The 18338-nt window shown below is 42.3% G+C and overlaps 2 protein-coding genes across 3 annotated transcripts in view; both read right to left on the bottom strand.

Moving 5' to 3' along the window:
- Window positions 1-18338, bottom strand: part of EXOC6 (exocyst complex component 6) — a 796835-nt gene that overhangs the window by 694630 nt on the left and 83867 nt on the right. The gene's annotated exons all lie outside the window — the stretch shown is intronic.
- The window catches only part of LOC128639979 (lysine-specific demethylase 6A-like), a 9711-nt gene continuing 8482 nt past the window's right edge, over window positions 17110-18338 (bottom strand). Inside the window, 1 exon segment of the mRNA XM_053692270.1 lies at window positions 17110-18338. This exon segment is cut by the window's right edge and continues 3220 nt beyond it. Within this exon segment, the coding sequence (XP_053548245.1) occupies window positions 17852-18338 (487 nt within the window). The 3' untranslated portion in view covers window positions 17110-17851.

The raw sequence follows: 18338 nt of genomic DNA, 5'->3' as shown, positions 1-18338 counted from the left end.
GATTAGGGGTTAATAAGTGTGGTAGGTTGCGGCGACATTGGGGGCGGCAGATTAGGGGTTAATAAATATAATGTAGGTGTCGGCGATGTTGGGGGCAGCAGATTAGGGGTTCATAAGTATAATGTAGGTGGCGGCGGTGTCCGGAGCGGCAGATTAGGGGTTAATAATATAATGTAGGTGTCAGCGATGTTGGGGGCGGCAGATTAGGGGTTAATAAGTGTAAGATTAGGGGTGTTTAGACTCGGGGTTCATGTTAGGGTGTTAGGTGTAGACATAAATGTATTTTCCCCATAGGAATCAATGGGGCTGCGTTAGGAGCTAAACGCTGCTTTTTTGCAGGTGTTAAGACTTTTTTTCAGCCGGCTCTCCCCATTGATTCCTATGGGGAAATCTTGCACGAGCACGTTCAGCCAGCTCACCGCTAACATAAGCAGCGCTGGTATTGAGGTGAGATGTGGAGCACAATTTTGCTCTACGATCACATTTTTGCGGTTAACGCCGGGTTTGTAAAAACCCATAATACCAGCGCTGTCTGTAAGTGAGCGGTGAGCATAAACTGCTCGTTAGCACCGCACAGCCTCTAACGCAAAACTCGTAATCTAGTCGATGGTTTTTAAGAATAGCGGTTGTATTTATTGTTTTTACACGTTGCTAGTGGTTCTTGGAAATATCATGTATTGGGCCATTTAACACAACTATACTGGCAGGAACGTCCACTTGCGATTGGCTAGAAAATAGGTGAAACGAGCCTTAATTTATTTTAAACATGATCTCGTCTGAACAAGGTCCCTCTGCTGCATTCCAAGCACTTATGAATGTAGTTAACTGGCACTGCTGAATTAGATTCCTGTCCTGTTACATATATCTGTGGAACCTGCATTTGAAGAACAATGGAAACTCTGTATATCCTTTTGTTGCACCCTTGTGTTAACTCTCTTGTGTTTATTTTACTTTAATCTCTGTATGGTTTATGTTTATTTCTGTTAATAATTAAAGTTTAGTTCCTAAGACATTTCTGCTCTTTGCTATAGACTTTATCAGTTGTTTACTGCATGAGTTTTTCTCTGTCTTTTTCAGTTGATACGTGATACTGATGTCTCCATATGTAATACAGTAGTGTTCATAGTGAGAAAAGAAAAACTTAAAGGGACAGGGTACTGGGATTTTTTCCCCATTTAATGTGTTTCCAATTATTTATTTTATCAGCTGGAGTTTATTGAATTGTTTACAAATAGCTCCTTTACCTTTATTGTGTAATTTGAAATAGCCTGTTGCAGCCCCAGCCATACTGAAATTTGTAATGCCTAAGTATTGGTTATAGAAAAGTTATGTAAACAAAAAGGTTTCAATGAAATCTCGTTCCCAGTAGAGGATGGGAGAGATACTAAAATGCTAATTTTCCATTGTTCTAAGTATTGGTCTCACTGTGTATAGAGAGATATGGTGGCTTTTTCAAATATACAGAGAGATAAGCTTATGACATCTGCTTTCCTTGCAAGCACAGCCAGCCCATTTGATTAGGTTGTGGTTGCAACTAGCAGAAACAGCCATTTCATATACAAAAATAATCATAAAGCAGCTATTTCCCATAAAACTCTGCAGCTGGTATAACAAGTCATTGTAAACACAATAAGCTAGATTACAAGTGGCGCACTAAATATATTTTCCGCTTGCATGGAAATACCGCTAAAAGTAAATGGGAAGCAAATTGCGCGCTAGCAAAACTCGATGAGCGCTAACAGATGGACTTCGGATATCGTGACCCTAATAAATTATTCTCCCCATAGACTTCAATGAAGCACGCATTCATAAAAAAAAAAAAAAAAACACTTAGCGCTTGCATATTTTACAGTACAATATTCTTCACATAGAAGAAAATGTTCCTATTATTTTTAAATATATTTCTATATATATCTGATTATTTTTTTGTAAATACTTTACCTATATATCTACATAAATATATACAGGTATAGCTATATACAGATATCTATATATTTATATAAATAACATTTTCTACTATGTGAAGAACATTGGAATGTAAATATTTACATTAAATAGAAAGTGAAAAACATTCTAAAATATTAAAATTGATTAAAAATTAATTTTCAAGCTTTAAGGTAGCGTATATATGTAACACTTTATTTTAATGTATTTATGCTGTGTTTGGTGCACATTTTTTTAACCCTTACACTTTACGCTAGGTCTTCACTAGTGCAAACCCAACAAGTGCTAATTAAGATTGCGCTCAAGCGAATGCATTTACTTTCTACTTATAATATGCGCATAAGTTAATGTGGGCACAATATCGCTTATGTCGACTCGCACTAACAATAGAGCAACACTTGTAATCTATAGCGCACTTTTTTTTCTAACAACTCACATCCCCTCACTTTAACCCCTTATAACTGCTTCCTGACGGTTTTTTTTTGTTTTTTGTTTTTTTTAAAGATGGTCATTTTTTTATTTACATTAAGCTTAGGTACCCTTTATTTTAGGGCAAATAAAGGACATTTTTTTTATTAACCAAGGTCTGACCTCTGTTTAAGTTTTGGAGAGCAAATTTGTAGCATTAACCAGCCACTTGCAATGGCTGGTTATTTAACATGCACCTGTAAAAGGGCAAATTTGCCCGTTTACGGGCACACTTTAAATTAGAGCTTCACTTGTAATCTAGTGAGGATTAGCAAGTGATATAGAGACTAGTAATCAAAATCTCGCCGGAATGGAGAGATTTTTTGAGCATTACATTTTATCATATGTGTCTTTCACATCCAGAACCCTGCATAGATAAATGGCTAAAATAATTTGAAAGAACTGAGAGAAGTCTTAGATAATCTCGCTCGACCAGAGAGCTTTAGATCATCGGTCGTATGGAGAGCAGGACAAAAGCAAATGGACTGACATGAAAAAAAGAGTGCCAGTTAGGAGAGGGGTACTGTACTGTACTGTTACAGTATGGTGAGGTATAAGTGATGCAGTCATTAATGGGACATCTAACTCTAAGGGTTTGATTTTCACCCCTGTCCACCCCAGCTCTCCTCTGGCGGGCAGCAATCTGTTGCACAAATTTAACATTGCACACTGGCGCTATTTTGCCCTTGCATGCAAACCCGCCCCCTGCCCGTGCACAGCTAGTCACGCGCGGGCAGGAGCTGTCAATCTCCCCAGTCGGATGAGACCGGGAAGATTGAAATTCTCCACCTAAGAGTTGGAGAAGAGGGTTGAAAGCAGCTGTCTGATGACCACTGCTTGATAAAAGAAAAATCAAACTATATGTGGCAGTAGCCCTATATAAATGCGATATCTTAGGGGTCACTCACTATATGCACAAAACACAAACGAAAATAATATGTGATATAAATAAAGTGCACACAAATTGCTATATAATATATGATATAATATATAGCACAACGGAGTTAAAAGTCCAACAGTGGAAGGAACACCCAACGAGTTGTCGCTCCAGTGTGGGGATCCTGAATCCTGCGAAAGCTAAAACGACAAGAAAAAGACAGGAGGATCTTCATAGGGTGAGTATGTCCAAACAGGTAAGAGACACCTAGGGCAACTCACATTTGGAAGAGCACCACTCGTAGTGCGCGTGACACAAGCTGGGGCTCACTGGTCCCCCCAACGAAACTAACCCAGGCACAGCGGCAATCTGAGAGAAGCAGCGAACCGATTCAGCGGTGTTAGTGTCCTCGACAGGGTGACGTGGATGCAGTGGGTGACATCACAGTCAGGTGGTAAGCTCAATCCAAGCTTAAAGGTCTCTAATACCAAAGACGCAAACTCAGGCGCCAAGGAGTTGCTAATAATATAGCACAATTGAGAGACCACATCGCAATGAAGAGAGACAAAGTTCCTTGGTTAAGAGATGTGTAAAAGGTTTATTTATTTAAAACAAAAACCTTTTACACACCTTTTACACATCTTTTAAACCAAGGAACTTTGTCTCTCTCCATTGCGCTGGAAATATATCCTTTTTTTTTTAAAGTAAAAGGCGCATTTTAAAATAAAAAATAAGGTACAAATATTAAATCGATAGGAGCTTGCCTGTGGAAAGGCACAAAAAATAAAGTTTTTTTTTGATAGATTTAGGCGGACATGTGCACTTCGATATAGGTACACTCAGGCGATCACAAAGGAGAATGATAAGGTGAACTGGCTAACACACTGATAAATTGAGCTCTAACAGGAAAATTATTTTACACTACACTGTCCCTTTAAAGGGATAGGAACGTTAATATTAAACACGTAAGAATCAGAGAGAGCGTGTAATTTTAAGACACTTTTAAAATCACTTCTATTTTCAAAAGTGCTTTGTTCTCTTGGTATCCCTTGTTGAAAATTAATACGGACATATCCTACACTAGTGGGAGCTAGCTGGTGATTGATGCCTGCACCCATTTGTCTCTTGTGATTGGCTAACTAGATGTGTTCAGCTAACTGCCAGTAGTGCCATTCTGTTCCTTCGGCAAAGGATAACAAGAGAATGAAGCATATTTGATAATAAAAGTTAATTTGAAAGTTGTTTAAAATTATATGTTCTATCCAAATAATTAATTAAATTTTGGAGGTTTCCTGACCCTTTAAGTCTGGATCAGGAATTGGAAAAAGCACAAGTTTCAAATTTAATTACAGGAAAAGGGGCAAATTAAATAATAAAATAATATTGCAAAGTTTGTTTTTGCTACACATAATATACATTTTATATTACAATTTGAAAGTGTTTAATGTCCCTTTAAATTTGAGGGTGACATAATGGAAGCAAAACTGAATGTTATGCCTAGGCATTTGACTGATTAAGCCACAATAACTAAAATACATTTAAAGAGCCGTTATAATGCAATACTGAGATGTTCTAATTAGTTAGGACATGAAATGTTACATTACTTTGTAAAATTAATTAAACACATAAGTAAAATACCACTCATGAGCTGCAGTTATTTAATTAAAAACATATAAATATCAAAATGTGATTATTATAAATAGAAGCTAAAATAAATCATGATTATTTATAATCTTCAATACTACTTATGAAAACTGTGCAAAAAAAAAATACTATAATTTGCTATTGCATTACTGCATGCATATAACTATGTGTTTACCCTTGCAAGGAGATTGCTACTGGGAGCTAGCTGAACACCTCTGATGAGTCAATGACAAGAAGGATGTGTGTGTAGCACCCAATCACCAGCTAGCTCCCAGTGGTATATTAAAGGAATATTAAAAAAAACAGCCAGTTAGTAAATAGAAGTAAATTTGTTTAACAGTCTCTTAAATTGCATGCTCTCTCTGAATCAAGTCCCATTAAGTCTTTTGAGGTCACCAAGTTTAGACACTGGTCACCATCATTTTCTGAATATCTTACCTACACATTTTTTAGATGAAAAAGAAAATATTTTTAGCTCACAATGGAATTGTAACACCACAAATTGGCAAACTCTTTTATAAAGTGTTACAAAAAAATATATTGAACACCCAAAGGGGCCTATTTAATATCGTGCGAGCGGACATGATCCGATATTGCGTATCATGTCCGCTGCACATCGATAAATGCCGACAGCATACGCTGTCGGCATTTATCATTGCACCAGTTCTGGTGAACTGCTGGTGCAATGCCGCCCCCTGCAGATTCGCGGCCAATCACCCACTAGCAGGGGGTGTTAATCAACCCGATCGTATTCGATCGGGTTGATTTCTGTCCGCCGCCTCAGAGCAGGTGGACAGGTTATGGAGCAGCGGTCTTTAAACAGCTGCTTCATAACTTCTGTCAGGCTCGCCTTAAAGGGACACTGAACCCAAATTTTTTTCTTTCATGATTCAGATAGATCATGCACTTTTAAGCAACTTTCTAATTTACTTCTAATATCAATTTTTCTTCCTTCTCTTGCTATCTTTATTTGAAAAGAAGGCATCTAAGCTAAGGAGTCAGCAAACGTTTGGTTTCAGAACCATGGACAGCACTGGTTTATTGGTGCTGTCCAATCAGCAAGGACAACCCAGGTTGTTCACCAAAAATGGGCCGGCATCTAAACTTACATTCTTGCTTTTCAAATAAACATACCAAGAGAATGAAGAAAATTTGATAATAGGAGTAAATTAGAAAGTTGCTTAAAATTGCATGCTCTATCTGAATCACAAAAGAAAAATTTTGGGTACAGTGTCCCTTTAACCCCTTAATGACCGGACCATTTTTCAATTTTCTTACCCTTAATGACAATGGCTATTTTTACATTTCTGCAGTGTTTGTGTTTAGCTGTAATTTTCCTCTTACTCATTTACTGTACCCATACATATTATATACCGTTTTTCTCGCCATTAAATGGACTTTCTAAGGATACCATTATTTTCATCATATCTTATAATTTCCTATAAAAAAAAATATAAAATATGAGGAAAAAATTGAAAAAAACACACTTTTTCTAACTTTGACCCCCAAATCTGTTACACATCTACAATCACCAAAAAACACCTATGCTAAATAGTTTCTAAATTTTTGTCCTGAGTTTAGAAATACCCAATGTTTACATGTTCTTTACTTTTTTTGCAAGTTATAGGGCCATAAATACAAGTAGCACTTTGCTATTTCCAAACAACTTTTTTTCAAAATTAGCGCTAGTTACATTGGAACCCTGATATCTGTCAGGAATACCTGAATATCCCTTGACATGTATATATTTTTTTTTAGAAGACAACCCAAAGTATTGATCTAGGCCCATTTTGGTATATTTCATGCCACCATTTCACCGCCAAATGTCATCAAATAAAAAAAAAGTTCACTTTTTCACAAATTTTGTCACAAACTTTAGGTTTCCCACTGAAATTATTTACAAACAGCTTCTGCAATTAAGGCACAAATGGTTGTAAATGCTTCTTTGGGATCCCCTTTGTTCAGAAATAGCAGACTTATATGGCTTTGTGGTTGCTTTTTGGTAAGTAGAAGGCCGCTAAATGCTGCTGCGCACCACACGTAAATTATGCCCAGCAGTTAAGGGGTTAAATTAGGTAGCTTGTAGGGAGCTTGCAGGGTTAATTTAGCTTTAGGGTAGAGATCAGCCTCCCACCTGACACATCCCACCCCCTGATCCCTCCCAAACAGTTCTCTTCCCTCCCCCACCCCACAATTGTCCCCAGCCATCTTAAGTACTGGCAGAAAGTCTGCCAGTACTAAATAAAAGGAGTTTTTATTTTTTTTAATAAAAAAAAATAAAATGTTTTAGCTGTGATGGACTCCTGCCTTAGCCCCAACCTCCATGATCCCCCCCCCCCAGCAATCTAACCCTCTCCCCTACCTAATTGCCGCCATCTTGGGTACTGGCAGCTGTCTGCCAGTACCCAATTTGCCCCCAAAAAAAGTGTTTTTAATTATTTTTTATTACTAATTTATTTTTTTCTGTAGTGTAGCAGCCCCCCACAATACCCCAACCCCCTCCCCCTCCCCAGATCCTCATATATATATATTTCCCCCCCTCTTCCCACTCATTGGTGTCAGTGTGGGTAGGTGATCGCGGGCGTGCGCGCGCACCCGCACGCGCATCGCGCGCCCCCCGCACGCTCCCGGCACCCGGCGTGCACATTGCACTACAGGAGCCGGATGCCGGGTTAGCGATGGGCCGCCCCCACCCGCCTCCCAGTTGCGCTCCCCACCCACCAACGAACCGGCCGCATCGCTACCGGTGCAGAGAGGGCCACAGAGTGGCTCTCTCTGCATCGGATGCTTTCTAAGGGTATTGCAGGATGCTCAATATCGAGGCATCACTGCAATATCCCTGAGAGCTGCTGGAAGCGATTGCGATCGCTTCCAGCACTCTCTTAGACAAGTGACGTACCAGGTACGTCCATTGTCACTAACTGCAAGTTTTTGCAGGACGTACCTGGTACGTCACTTGTCATTAAGGGGTTAAACTCCATACGGAGCTTGATAAATATGCCCCAAAGTCTTTTTATCTACAGAAAATTACTAAGAAAACTATAGAAATCAGATGTTTCTAGCATTTTGTATTAGAGCATTTGACCTATTTCCAAATCTCAGAGATTCAATATCTTTACTAATAGGATTTAGACGTAATCTTGTAATGCTTTATTGAAACCAAGAGCTGATATAAGTTTACCTGACAGAAGTAACAGCTACATATCTCCAAATTCAATGTGTGGGGGATAGTCTAGAATCTGGCAATAAGAACCCATTGAAAGACCTGAGACTACTCACACTAGTGACAGTTTTAGGGGGCTGTGCTGGAGGTATGAAGCATCCTTGTTCATTACAAGTAAAAAGTGCAAAAAGAAAGCGCTCTAATGTACATTCCTTATTGCACTATTGCTTGTACAGGGTCGATCCTTTTTAAAGGATTGTGAGCAACCGCTGTGGGGTAGATTTAATAAGCAGCGAATCATGTCTGCCCGACATTTGGTAAATTAAGCCCTGTAAATATTTTAAACATATAGATAACACCAGAAGAGCAATGCACCACGTCTGGTACCCAGCTGAACACATCTGATGAGCCAAGGATACGAGACATGTGTGCAGCCACCAGTAACGTATTGCTGATCCAGAGCCTACCTAAGTATGCTTTTCTTTATAAAGGATACTGAGTGAACAAAGTAAATTTAATAACAAAGGTAAACTGAAAGTCTTTTAAAATTGCACGCTCTAGCTGAACCATGAAAGTTTATTTTCGCTTTTATGTCCCTTTACCGCAGAACCCTATATACTCAAATACAGGTAGCCCTTGTTTTCTGCCAGTTAAATTTGCACCATTTCATAGTAGCACCTGTTCCAAGAGATTATGAGGCCCATTTATCAAGCCACGAATGGAGCTTATGGGCCCGTGTTTCTAAAGACCGCTGCTCCATAACCCTGTCCACCTGCTCTCAGCAGGCGAACAGGAATCGGTACAATTCAACCCGATCGAGTACGATCGGGTTGATTGACACCTCCCTCCTGGCAGCCGATTGGCCGCGAGTCTGCAGGGGTGGCGTTGCACCAGCAGCACTTGTGAGCTGCTGGTGCAATGCTGAATAGGGAGAGCGTAATGCTCTACGCATTCAGCGAGGTCTTGCGGACCTGATCCGCACTGTCGGATCAGGTCCGCAAGACCTTTGATACATAGGCCTCCATGTGACCACTATTGAGGAAGTTGTTCTACAGGCTTTTTAACTGAAATCAATGGGGCCCCTAGAGGCGAACGCAGGGTAGACAGCAGGGGCCTTTGACCTGCGGAGGAATAGGTAGGCATTTTGGAGTGAGAAGGAAGGGGTGGAGCAAGGAAGGCACTACTTAAGGGTCAGAAGTGGGAAAAAGTGCCAGACTCAGGCTGTTAGTAAATATTTTATGAGAATCCTCTTTCCAGTCTGGTTTTTTCCTGCTCCGGCCTTTTGAGTAATGGCTTCCTTGGAGGAGCTGTTGGGCCGCATCCGGGAGGCTGCTGTTGAGAAGGGACCTACCTGGCTGCAGGAACAATTTCAATCCGTCTTCAGTGAGCCGGTTCCAGTGTCAGATGCTTCTGCGGTGAGGCCCAAGTCATCCTGGGAGTCCCGTCCTCCTGTAAGGTTGAGTCCGGAGCCTGCTGGTCAGTCGTCTGGAGGGAAGAAGAGTGGCACAGTTCCTGGTCGTCAGAGTTTGTCCTCTGCTGGGTCCTCGGCTGCGGTGTGTATCCGGACAGCTGTGGAGGCGGGGCCTAGTCACGTGGTGTTCGTCGGTGATCCGGAGCAGTCCGCCCCCCCCGGTTACGGCTCATGTTAGTAAGGCTTCATGGGGGTCAAGCGTTCACGGCCTTGGTGGGCCTGAGGTGGCTGCTGTAATTGTTCCTCCGGCTCGGGAGCAGTGTGATGGCCCTGATGGACCTGTAGTGGAGGTGGGGTCCAATACAGGGGGTGGGGAGGCCACGGGGGATAAGGCTTGTGGGGGGGTTCTGGGCCATAATAATAATTTTCCTTTGGGCACAAATGAGGGCCAAGATTATGTTAGGGGATCCGGTGGGAAATAAAGGCAGGATGCTAGTTTTTGGGGGGATGATGAAGAGATCTACTCTGAAGGGGAGCTGGAGATGTTTCAGAATTTTCATGAGGAGTGTCTCCCTCAGGGTGACATGGCCTTATGTTTGTCCCCTTCCTCTGGTGAGGATTATGTTCCTCCCTCTCCGGAGGCTCAGGGGTCTTGGTCCTATAATCTTTCTTCTGGGTCTGGGTATTTGGGTTTCCCTTCTCACAGGAGTGGGGCTGCTCCTGTTATTCCTGGGGTGAGGATTCCTGGTTCCGGAGGGGGGAAAGGGGGGGCATTTGTCACATGCATCTGTTTCTTTTACAGAGGTAGAGCAGCGGTGTGAACGGCCTATGGACTCCGCTGGCCTGTCTTGTGGAGCTCTGGATGTCGTTGACGGCCGGGAGGATGATTTCTTCAGCCTACACGGTTCTTGGATGGAGTCCATTAGCCTTGATCAGGATGACGGAGTCTCTTGGTCTGGGGGTCCGGGTCCCTCTGGTCACATTCGACTGGTGGGTACTGAGAGTGGAGGTACTAAAGGTCCTATGTTTGGCGGCTGTTTATAGAGGGGCCTGGCCACTTGATAGACGGCCGCGTAGGCCTGGGGGTCCTTTGGGGGCGGGTAGAGGGAGAACACGTAGGAGGCCAGGATCTGATGTGTTGGGGTCAGGGGGTTTTGGAGTGACAGCCCCAAAAAGAGGTAGAGGGAATGCTACGGTTGGTGAGGTCTGCCAATCTCGGGGGAGATGGGGACGGGGTGGGTATTTGCCCCATAATATGGTTTCACGTGTCCCTGTTTTGCAGACTTCGATACGGTGGCCGCCCCAGGTGGATTCGGATATATGGGGCGTGGTCGCCAGGTCATCGGTTGCTGAGGGTGCGGCTACGGAGCACCGCAGGTTCGGGCTCCAGGCACGGATGCTGTGTGAAGGCGACGGCAGCAGTGTTCGTCCGTCAACAGAGACCGGTTCAGGTGAGATGGCTCTTGGGCCTGTTGTGGGTGGGGAGCCTGTGGTAGAGTGTGGGGGTGTGACTAGCGGTGTGGCTGTGTCGGGGATCTTTGTTAGCGGGATTGCGGGAATTGCTGGCGTCGCTGGAGGGCCAGGGTGGGCCTGTGTTGCCAGCAGTGGCGAGGGTGTGGGTGCCTCCAGAGGGATCTCCCTCTGCCTCTTCGCTGGTGAAAGAGACTTCAGTTAGGGCTCCAGTGGAGTGGCCCACTCGCGGCGGGTGGTCCTACTGGTAGCCAGGTAACTGGTTTGTTGGTTCTGGTGGGTAGGGTCGGGGAGAACGCGGCTAGCAGGGCGGAGCTTAGGGTGGCGGACACGGCGCTGTCACGGTCCTGCCTATGTTCGATTGGGCCTTTAGGTATGCACTTGTCAGCTGATCTTCGGGATATGATCATTAATCGAGAATTTATTGAACTTTTCTCCCTTCTGCCTCTGGACCAGTCTTTTGAAATCCCTGAGGATTCTAAGAAAGATTCAGTTAAAAAGGAGGAGGAGGAGCGCAAAAAACGTTATCGGAAATTACCGAAAACATTTACTAATTGGTTTCAAGCTTTTATGATTGATGCCAGTGTCATGTCGGGGAAGTTTCCCGAACAAGGTGTGGCATTGTTTTGCTACCTTGACGAAATTGCGTCTGCTCAGAGAACGTTTGGTGGTATGGCCTGGTGGGCTTACGATGAGCAGTTTCGGCTGTTAAGCCCGCTATGTGTTGGGATGATCGGGATATGGGGTTGTGGTTGAAAATCATGACTCCTTTGAGGGCTGCTCAGCCCTTTCGAGCTGGAGCCGGCGGTCCACCTTCGGGGGGATCGCCGGTTGGTGGAAAGAAGGATAATGCTTTGCCTTAAACGAGAAGTTTTGTAAGTGGGGGGTGACTTGTAAATTCCGGCATGAGTGCTCGGGCTGTGGGCGTTCCCACCCCTCCTTCAAGTGTTTCCGTAAGGGAAAGTCCGGGGGGGTCCCGAGTCGTTTGAAAAAGGGAGTAACCCCGGTGAGGGTAAGCGCATAGGATCCGTGGATCGTCAAGTACGCTAGGAAAAAAGGTTGTTGGGAGAAGGCGTCATTGTTGCCACACGGTTTCCTCTTTGGCTTCGTTATCCCTTCTCAGGGGGGTCAGTGTATTTTTAGGGGTAATTTGAAACTGAAAAAATCCGGAAGGAGGTTGCGTTGGTCCTTTTGCTGAGCCTCCTCTAAAAAATTGATATTGAGGCAGTGTTTCGGTTATTGCCGGTTCATCCTTCCTCTCATCGTTTTGCTTGGTTGTTGTGTTGACGGTTCCTATTTTGTGGGACCTTTGTCTGCCTATGGGGCTGCTCCATATCCTGCTCCCTCTTCGAGTGTTTTAGCACTTTTCTGGAATGGGTGATCCGTGTGCGGTCGGGTTTTGGTGCGGTTGTGCATTATCTTGACGACTTCCTGTTTGTCGACCCGGCTGGGTTTGAAATCTGTAGGCATATGCGGGACGTTTGTTATCTGGTGGCGAGTGATTTTGGTGTTCCCATTGCTAGGGAGACGTCTGAGGGTGCAGTTACGGTCCTCAGTTTTCTTGGCATTACCATAGATTCGGGGCGCTAGGTGGTGTTGTTGTTGGAGCGTGGGATTCAGGAGGGCTCTCCCGAGGTCCTTGACTGTTTGTTAGAATGGATGTGGTCTTGGAGGTGTTTCGGTGTTTCTCCGTCAGGTATGGACAGGAGGTTAGCTGCTTTGGCTTTCCGCTTTAAGTTGTTAGGCTTGGAGGATGTTACTAAAGAGTTTTGTGTTCGCCAGGTTTTGAAGGGTATGAAAAAAGGCGGGAGGAGTTGTGATCGTAGGAGACCTATTACTTTTGCTCTTTTGTTGAGTATTTGCGAGGTTTTGCCGGATGTTTGTTCCTCTAATTTTGAGGTATGCCTTTTTCGTTTGGAGTTTGTATTGGCTTTTTTCGGGGCTTTCCGTATCTCAGAGCTGGTTAGTAGGAGTAAGTGGTCTTCTGGTGGTTTGGGTATCTCTGACGTTGTGCTGTCTGCGTCACAAGTGGAGCTTTTCCTGAGGCGTAGTAAGACTGATCAGGTGGGTAAGGGCAGATTGGTTGTTTTATTTCCTAGCGGGTTGGAAGTTTGCCCTTGGGTTTGTTACAGTGTAAAAAAATTGGGTTTAGTGTCCCTTTAATAATAATTATTCAAAATTATTATACATACTGTAATAGATATATATATATATATATATATGTGTGTGATGTGTGTGTGTGTGTATATATATATATATATTCTATGGATATTTAGAATTTTTTACTGGGTCGTGGGTGATCTGTGTGTGGAGTCAGAGTGGGATGAGGCGGAGTCACTGGTGCTTTTGAGATGGGAGGTTTTCAGCATGGCTAGAAATGAGGACACATCAGCAGGGAGCTGCGAATTTCACCCTCCGCCTCAGCTAAACAAGGCCCAGTAAGGAAAAAAGGAAAAGGTGTGGTGATGCTTTTGCACGCCATACATGTATCACTGACCATCATTTGCATAATTCTCTTGGTATCCTTTGTTGAAAGAGCAGAAATGTACTACTGCGAGTATAGCTCCACATCTTGGGTGAGCCAATGACAAAAAGGCATACCTGTGCATCCACCATGCAGCAGCTAGCTCCCAGTAGTTCATTGCTGCCTAGGTATGTTTCATCAAAGGATATCAAGAGAACAAAGCAAATAAGATACTAGAAGTAAATTGGATAGTTATTTAAAATAGCATGCTCTATCTGAATCATGAAAGAAAAATGTTGACTTTAATGTCTCCTTAAAGGGACACCTAAAGACAATTAAAGTAAATTATTCAGACAGAGCTTGCCCGTTTTTAAAACTTTGAGTGCCTAAGCCATTTCCCTCCTGGGTGTTAAGCTGGATTTAACCTTTTTTTTTTTACTATTTTTAACTATATATTTTTTTAACTTTTTTTTTTTCTTTTTTCCAGACCCCATAAGGCTTATACTGTTAGGCGATTACCTTTCCAACGGTGGGTCTTGGGGATCTGTAGCTGCTTAGATGCCTGAGATACAAGCTTCTAAGCAGCACTCCCTCTTTCCCTATATTGTGCATTGTAAATTTTAAATAAAGTTGCACGGTGACGTCATCACGCCATTGCGTGTGACATCACCGCATGAAACAGGAAGCCCCAGTGATACTTTTCACTATACAGGCCCGATCGCCAGGGTGGGATTCAATGGGAGCCCCCAGATTGCCCTCAAGGTGGGTGAATGCTAGCGACGGCTCTGAGCCGTCGTCCGCACCTGACTGGGAAAATTTGCAACGTTTTAGAGCCGTCGTTAGCATTCAAGGGGTTAAAAAAAAAAATTCCAGTCTCAAAATATGCACAGTCTTTATAAATGCACACTTCCTGAGGCACCCGCTCCTATTGAGAATGTGCATTAGTGTATACAGTTGTGATTGGCTGATGGCTGTCACATGAAACAGAGGGCAGGGAAAATAGAAGCAACTTTAACATTTGTGAGAAAATAATCTACTGCTTTTCTGAAATTCCTACTAAGGATCTAAAGCTCTCCACTGCGCCGAGAATATCTAAGATGTCTCATCAGTATTGTGAGCTCTCCCAAATAATTTTAGAAAGGCAAATTTTAACATGAGAGTTGCTTGTCTAGTTATGTAGGGTTCTCAAGTCCGCTGCCTAGGAGTTACACTTGACTCCAATCTGTCCTTTATACCCCACATCCAATTGCTCTCTTCCTCCTGTCACAACCACCTACGCAATATCTCCAAAATTCGCCCGTTTCTGAGTGCTGAAACTACTAACAGCTATCTACTCCCTGGTAATCTCCCGACTTGAATACTGTAATAACCGACTAACTGGCCTCCCTCTCTCCCGCCTCTCCCCCCTTCAATCCATCCTAAATGCCTCTGCTCGGCTAATCCACCTCTCCCAACGCTCTGTATCTGCTGCACCTCTCTGCAGGTCCCTCACAGGCTACCCATCCCACAGCAGAATTAAATTAAAAATTATCATCCTGGCCTACAAAGCCCTTACCAACACAGCCCCCCCCCAACCTGGTCCTCACTCATCAACAAATATACTCAGCCCGCCCCCTAAGATCCAACAATGATTGCTCCTTGCATCTTCTAACCATCACCTCCTCCCATGCTAGGCTACAGGACCTTCTCTTGTGCGGCACCAACCAATCTGGAACGCACTTCCTAGAGCTGTCAAAACTCTCGCCGAACCTTTCCTCCTTTAAACGCTCCCTAAAGACCTTTCAATTCATGGAAGCCTATAACCAAATCAGTAACAAATGAATTCCACTTGCCTAATTGCTTGCCCTCATCTAACTCCACTCTAACATCATTCTCACCTTTGCATTCCCCACCCTCCTGTTTCTCACCTCCTACCCATCTAGATTGTAAGTTCCCACGGGAACAGGGCCCTTATTCCCCTTGTATTTGTTTGTTAAACTTGTCTGGTGTCTTTTATATTGTACTGGTACTTTTATCGCTGTACCCATGGACAGCACTGCAGAATCTATTGCGCTTTATAATAAAGAATAGATAATAATATAAGTAGAGATACATACATTGGAATATAACGATCACCAAGCCTAAGTGTTATTGCACTGAATTTTTATAATAACATTTGTTGTTTATTCTGTTCTACAGTATTTATTGGTCCTTCAATAACCAAAAATAGTTTTGTAAAAAAAAAGAGACAGCTGCATAAAACAGGATGCTTTTAACATGAGCTTATAACTGTACACCGGCTGCTCTAAAATAATTCATTCGACACCTTAAAATATTTTTCATCTTCATTAATGGTTTATTATTTCCTTTAAAAAAAAAAAATGTGCTTCCTCTTTTGTATTCTCCCTGCTGGGGGCTTCCATGTGTCTTGTTATTTCTAAGCCAGCAAACAGACTTATGTTTCTAAAAATGGTCTCCTTTATTATAAGTTTATTTCTGCTTCTTCTTGTGATTTTCATGTTTTTTGATAACGCATAATATTGTACTTGTTTAATTTAGACACGTGCATGTGGAAAAAGGCGGACATTCGGGGACTTTGTCTCTTTTCGGAGCCGGATTTATTTTTGTGAAAGTTCAACACACTGAGATCTAGATTTGCACAGATCTCAGTGTTTTGCACATTCACGAGAATAATCTGGCTCCGAAAAGAGTCGCAATCGTCTGCCTTCTTCCACTTTTCGGCAGCTAAGAAAGCTGAATTCATGTCTATTATTTATATTTTGTTTATGTTTAAGCAATACAGATGACTATACAATTTTATCATTATAATTGTAACTTTTTTATTTACTCAAAATGTGTGATACCTTTTATACCCAACCCATTGACCAGGTTAACAGGTCAAGTTATTTAATCATTTTAATCATGACAATGTCCTAACAATTCAGATAGGCACCCAGAATTAGGAGGGGGGGACTTGTGGGTAGTGGCCACAGGTGTTTTGTGGGTGTAGCTGTGACCAGTAGGTGGAGTCACATGTTCAGAGGGCAGGGTTGGTTGTGCAGTGGGTATAGTTGGGCAGATCACAGGAGGACAGAAGCTGTGGTCAGAGCAGGACATTTGGGAGACAATGGCCCATATTTATCAAGCTCCGTACGGAGCTTGAAGGGCCGTGTTTCTGGCGAATCTGAAGACTCGCCAGAAACAGCAGTTATGAAGCAGCGGTCACAAAGACCGCTGCTCCATAACCTGTCCGCCTGCTCTGAGCAGGCGGACAGACATTGCCGGAGATCAACCCGATCGAGTACGATCGGGTTGATTGACACCCCCTGCTGGCGGCCCATTGGCCGCGAGTCTGCAGGGGGCGGTGTTGCACCAGCGCAGTGTCGGATCAGGTCAGCCAGACCTTGATAAATATAGCCCATTGTGACTGCTGCTTAAAAAAAAATACATTGATCCAAATTGCTAGACCTACTTTTTTTTTGCATATTATATATTAAAGTGCCTTGTTTTTTTTTTTTTTTTTTTGTTTTTTTTTTAACATTAAACAATTTTAATAAAAGTTTCTGTACAATGCTAAGCAGTTTTATTTACACATAGAAAATGTAACAGGAGTAGTGTTTCAAATGACAGAACTCCTAAAATTTCAATGGCAGGTAATCTGGAAAAAATAACAGCATTCCATTCACAAATATCTTCAAGCAATAAATATGTATTTATAAATAGTGTAAATTTACATCAAGATTAGAAACAAAAATCACAAATCTGAAGTTTATTCCTTAGTCTATGTGCAACCCATTTATCTTTGTGACTTGGCTGTTAAGTTTATTTTTATATCTTTTTTTTTTCTTTTCTTTTTTTTAAGAAACTGAAATTGTAACCATCATGGTTTTCAAAACAAAACAGAAAAGTTTCAAAGAAAAAAAAGGGTGAAAAAGAAAAAACAAAAATTCTTACTTTTCACATTAAAAAAACTGCCCAAACATTTCTATCTTACAAAGACAACCATCTAAATTAATACTCAATCCAAAGGAAACTGGAAAAGGGATGATATATGGAAATGAAAGAAACATTTTCAGCCCAAACGTGGATAAAATATGTGATTTTCAAGTCAGTAGTCTGTATAATGCTGCCAGTTTTGTCAAATATATACAAAACATGGATTATATTTTTTATGAACAGCTGGACCAGTATTATTTATAGATAAGTTCTGGGTTAGGAGTATTTTTCCTATCCAGGTGGTTGACACTCCGCACTTGGAAGGTTGCATAGACGCAGCTTTCAGCCAACAGCCTTGTGGAACAGCTATTTAACAAAAAAGTTACTTTAAGGGCAGGCAGAAAAAAAAAATGGAAAAAAAATGAAAAAAGTGGTGCTGAGCTGTGTTACTTCCTGAATGTCAGAAACGCTGTTCTTTACAGTTTACGGAAAACGTCAAGATGATGGTGAAGGCATTGGAGGAGCTAATGTAAACAAGTCATATATTTGCATTAGATCCTCAATTCTGTACTGTTCTAGCACCACAAAATTTTCCAGGTTTGAACATGTCTTTCGTGAGCAGTCATGGCAATGTACTATGTAGGTCTTCCGAGAGTTGCTTTCATTTGTAACAAAAAGCAGATCAAAAACTTCCACCTCACAAACACAACAGTAATGTGCAGGCTCATCTTTTGTTCGACCATGCCACAAAATCTCTTTCCCCATAGCAACAAGAGCTTCTCTTAATGCCTGGCACTGTTTCAGTGTCCGCAGTAAACAGTATTTAATCATTTCAAAAAGCTTTGGATCGGAGACCTTGATATTCCTTGCCATATTCCAAGAGAGATGAACCATTGGTACTATTGATTTTACACATTGTAACTTGTTCCACTCGTACCGTTCTACAGCCAGTTTGTATTGGAAAGCTGTTAAAGGACCAACA

Source organism: Bombina bombina, chromosome 9 (genome assembly GCF_027579735.1).
Source record: "Bombina bombina isolate aBomBom1 chromosome 9, aBomBom1.pri, whole genome shotgun sequence".
Lineage (NCBI taxonomy): Eukaryota > Metazoa > Chordata > Amphibia > Anura > Bombinatoridae > Bombina > Bombina bombina.
This window is presented reverse-complemented; position numbering and strand designations above follow the sequence as displayed.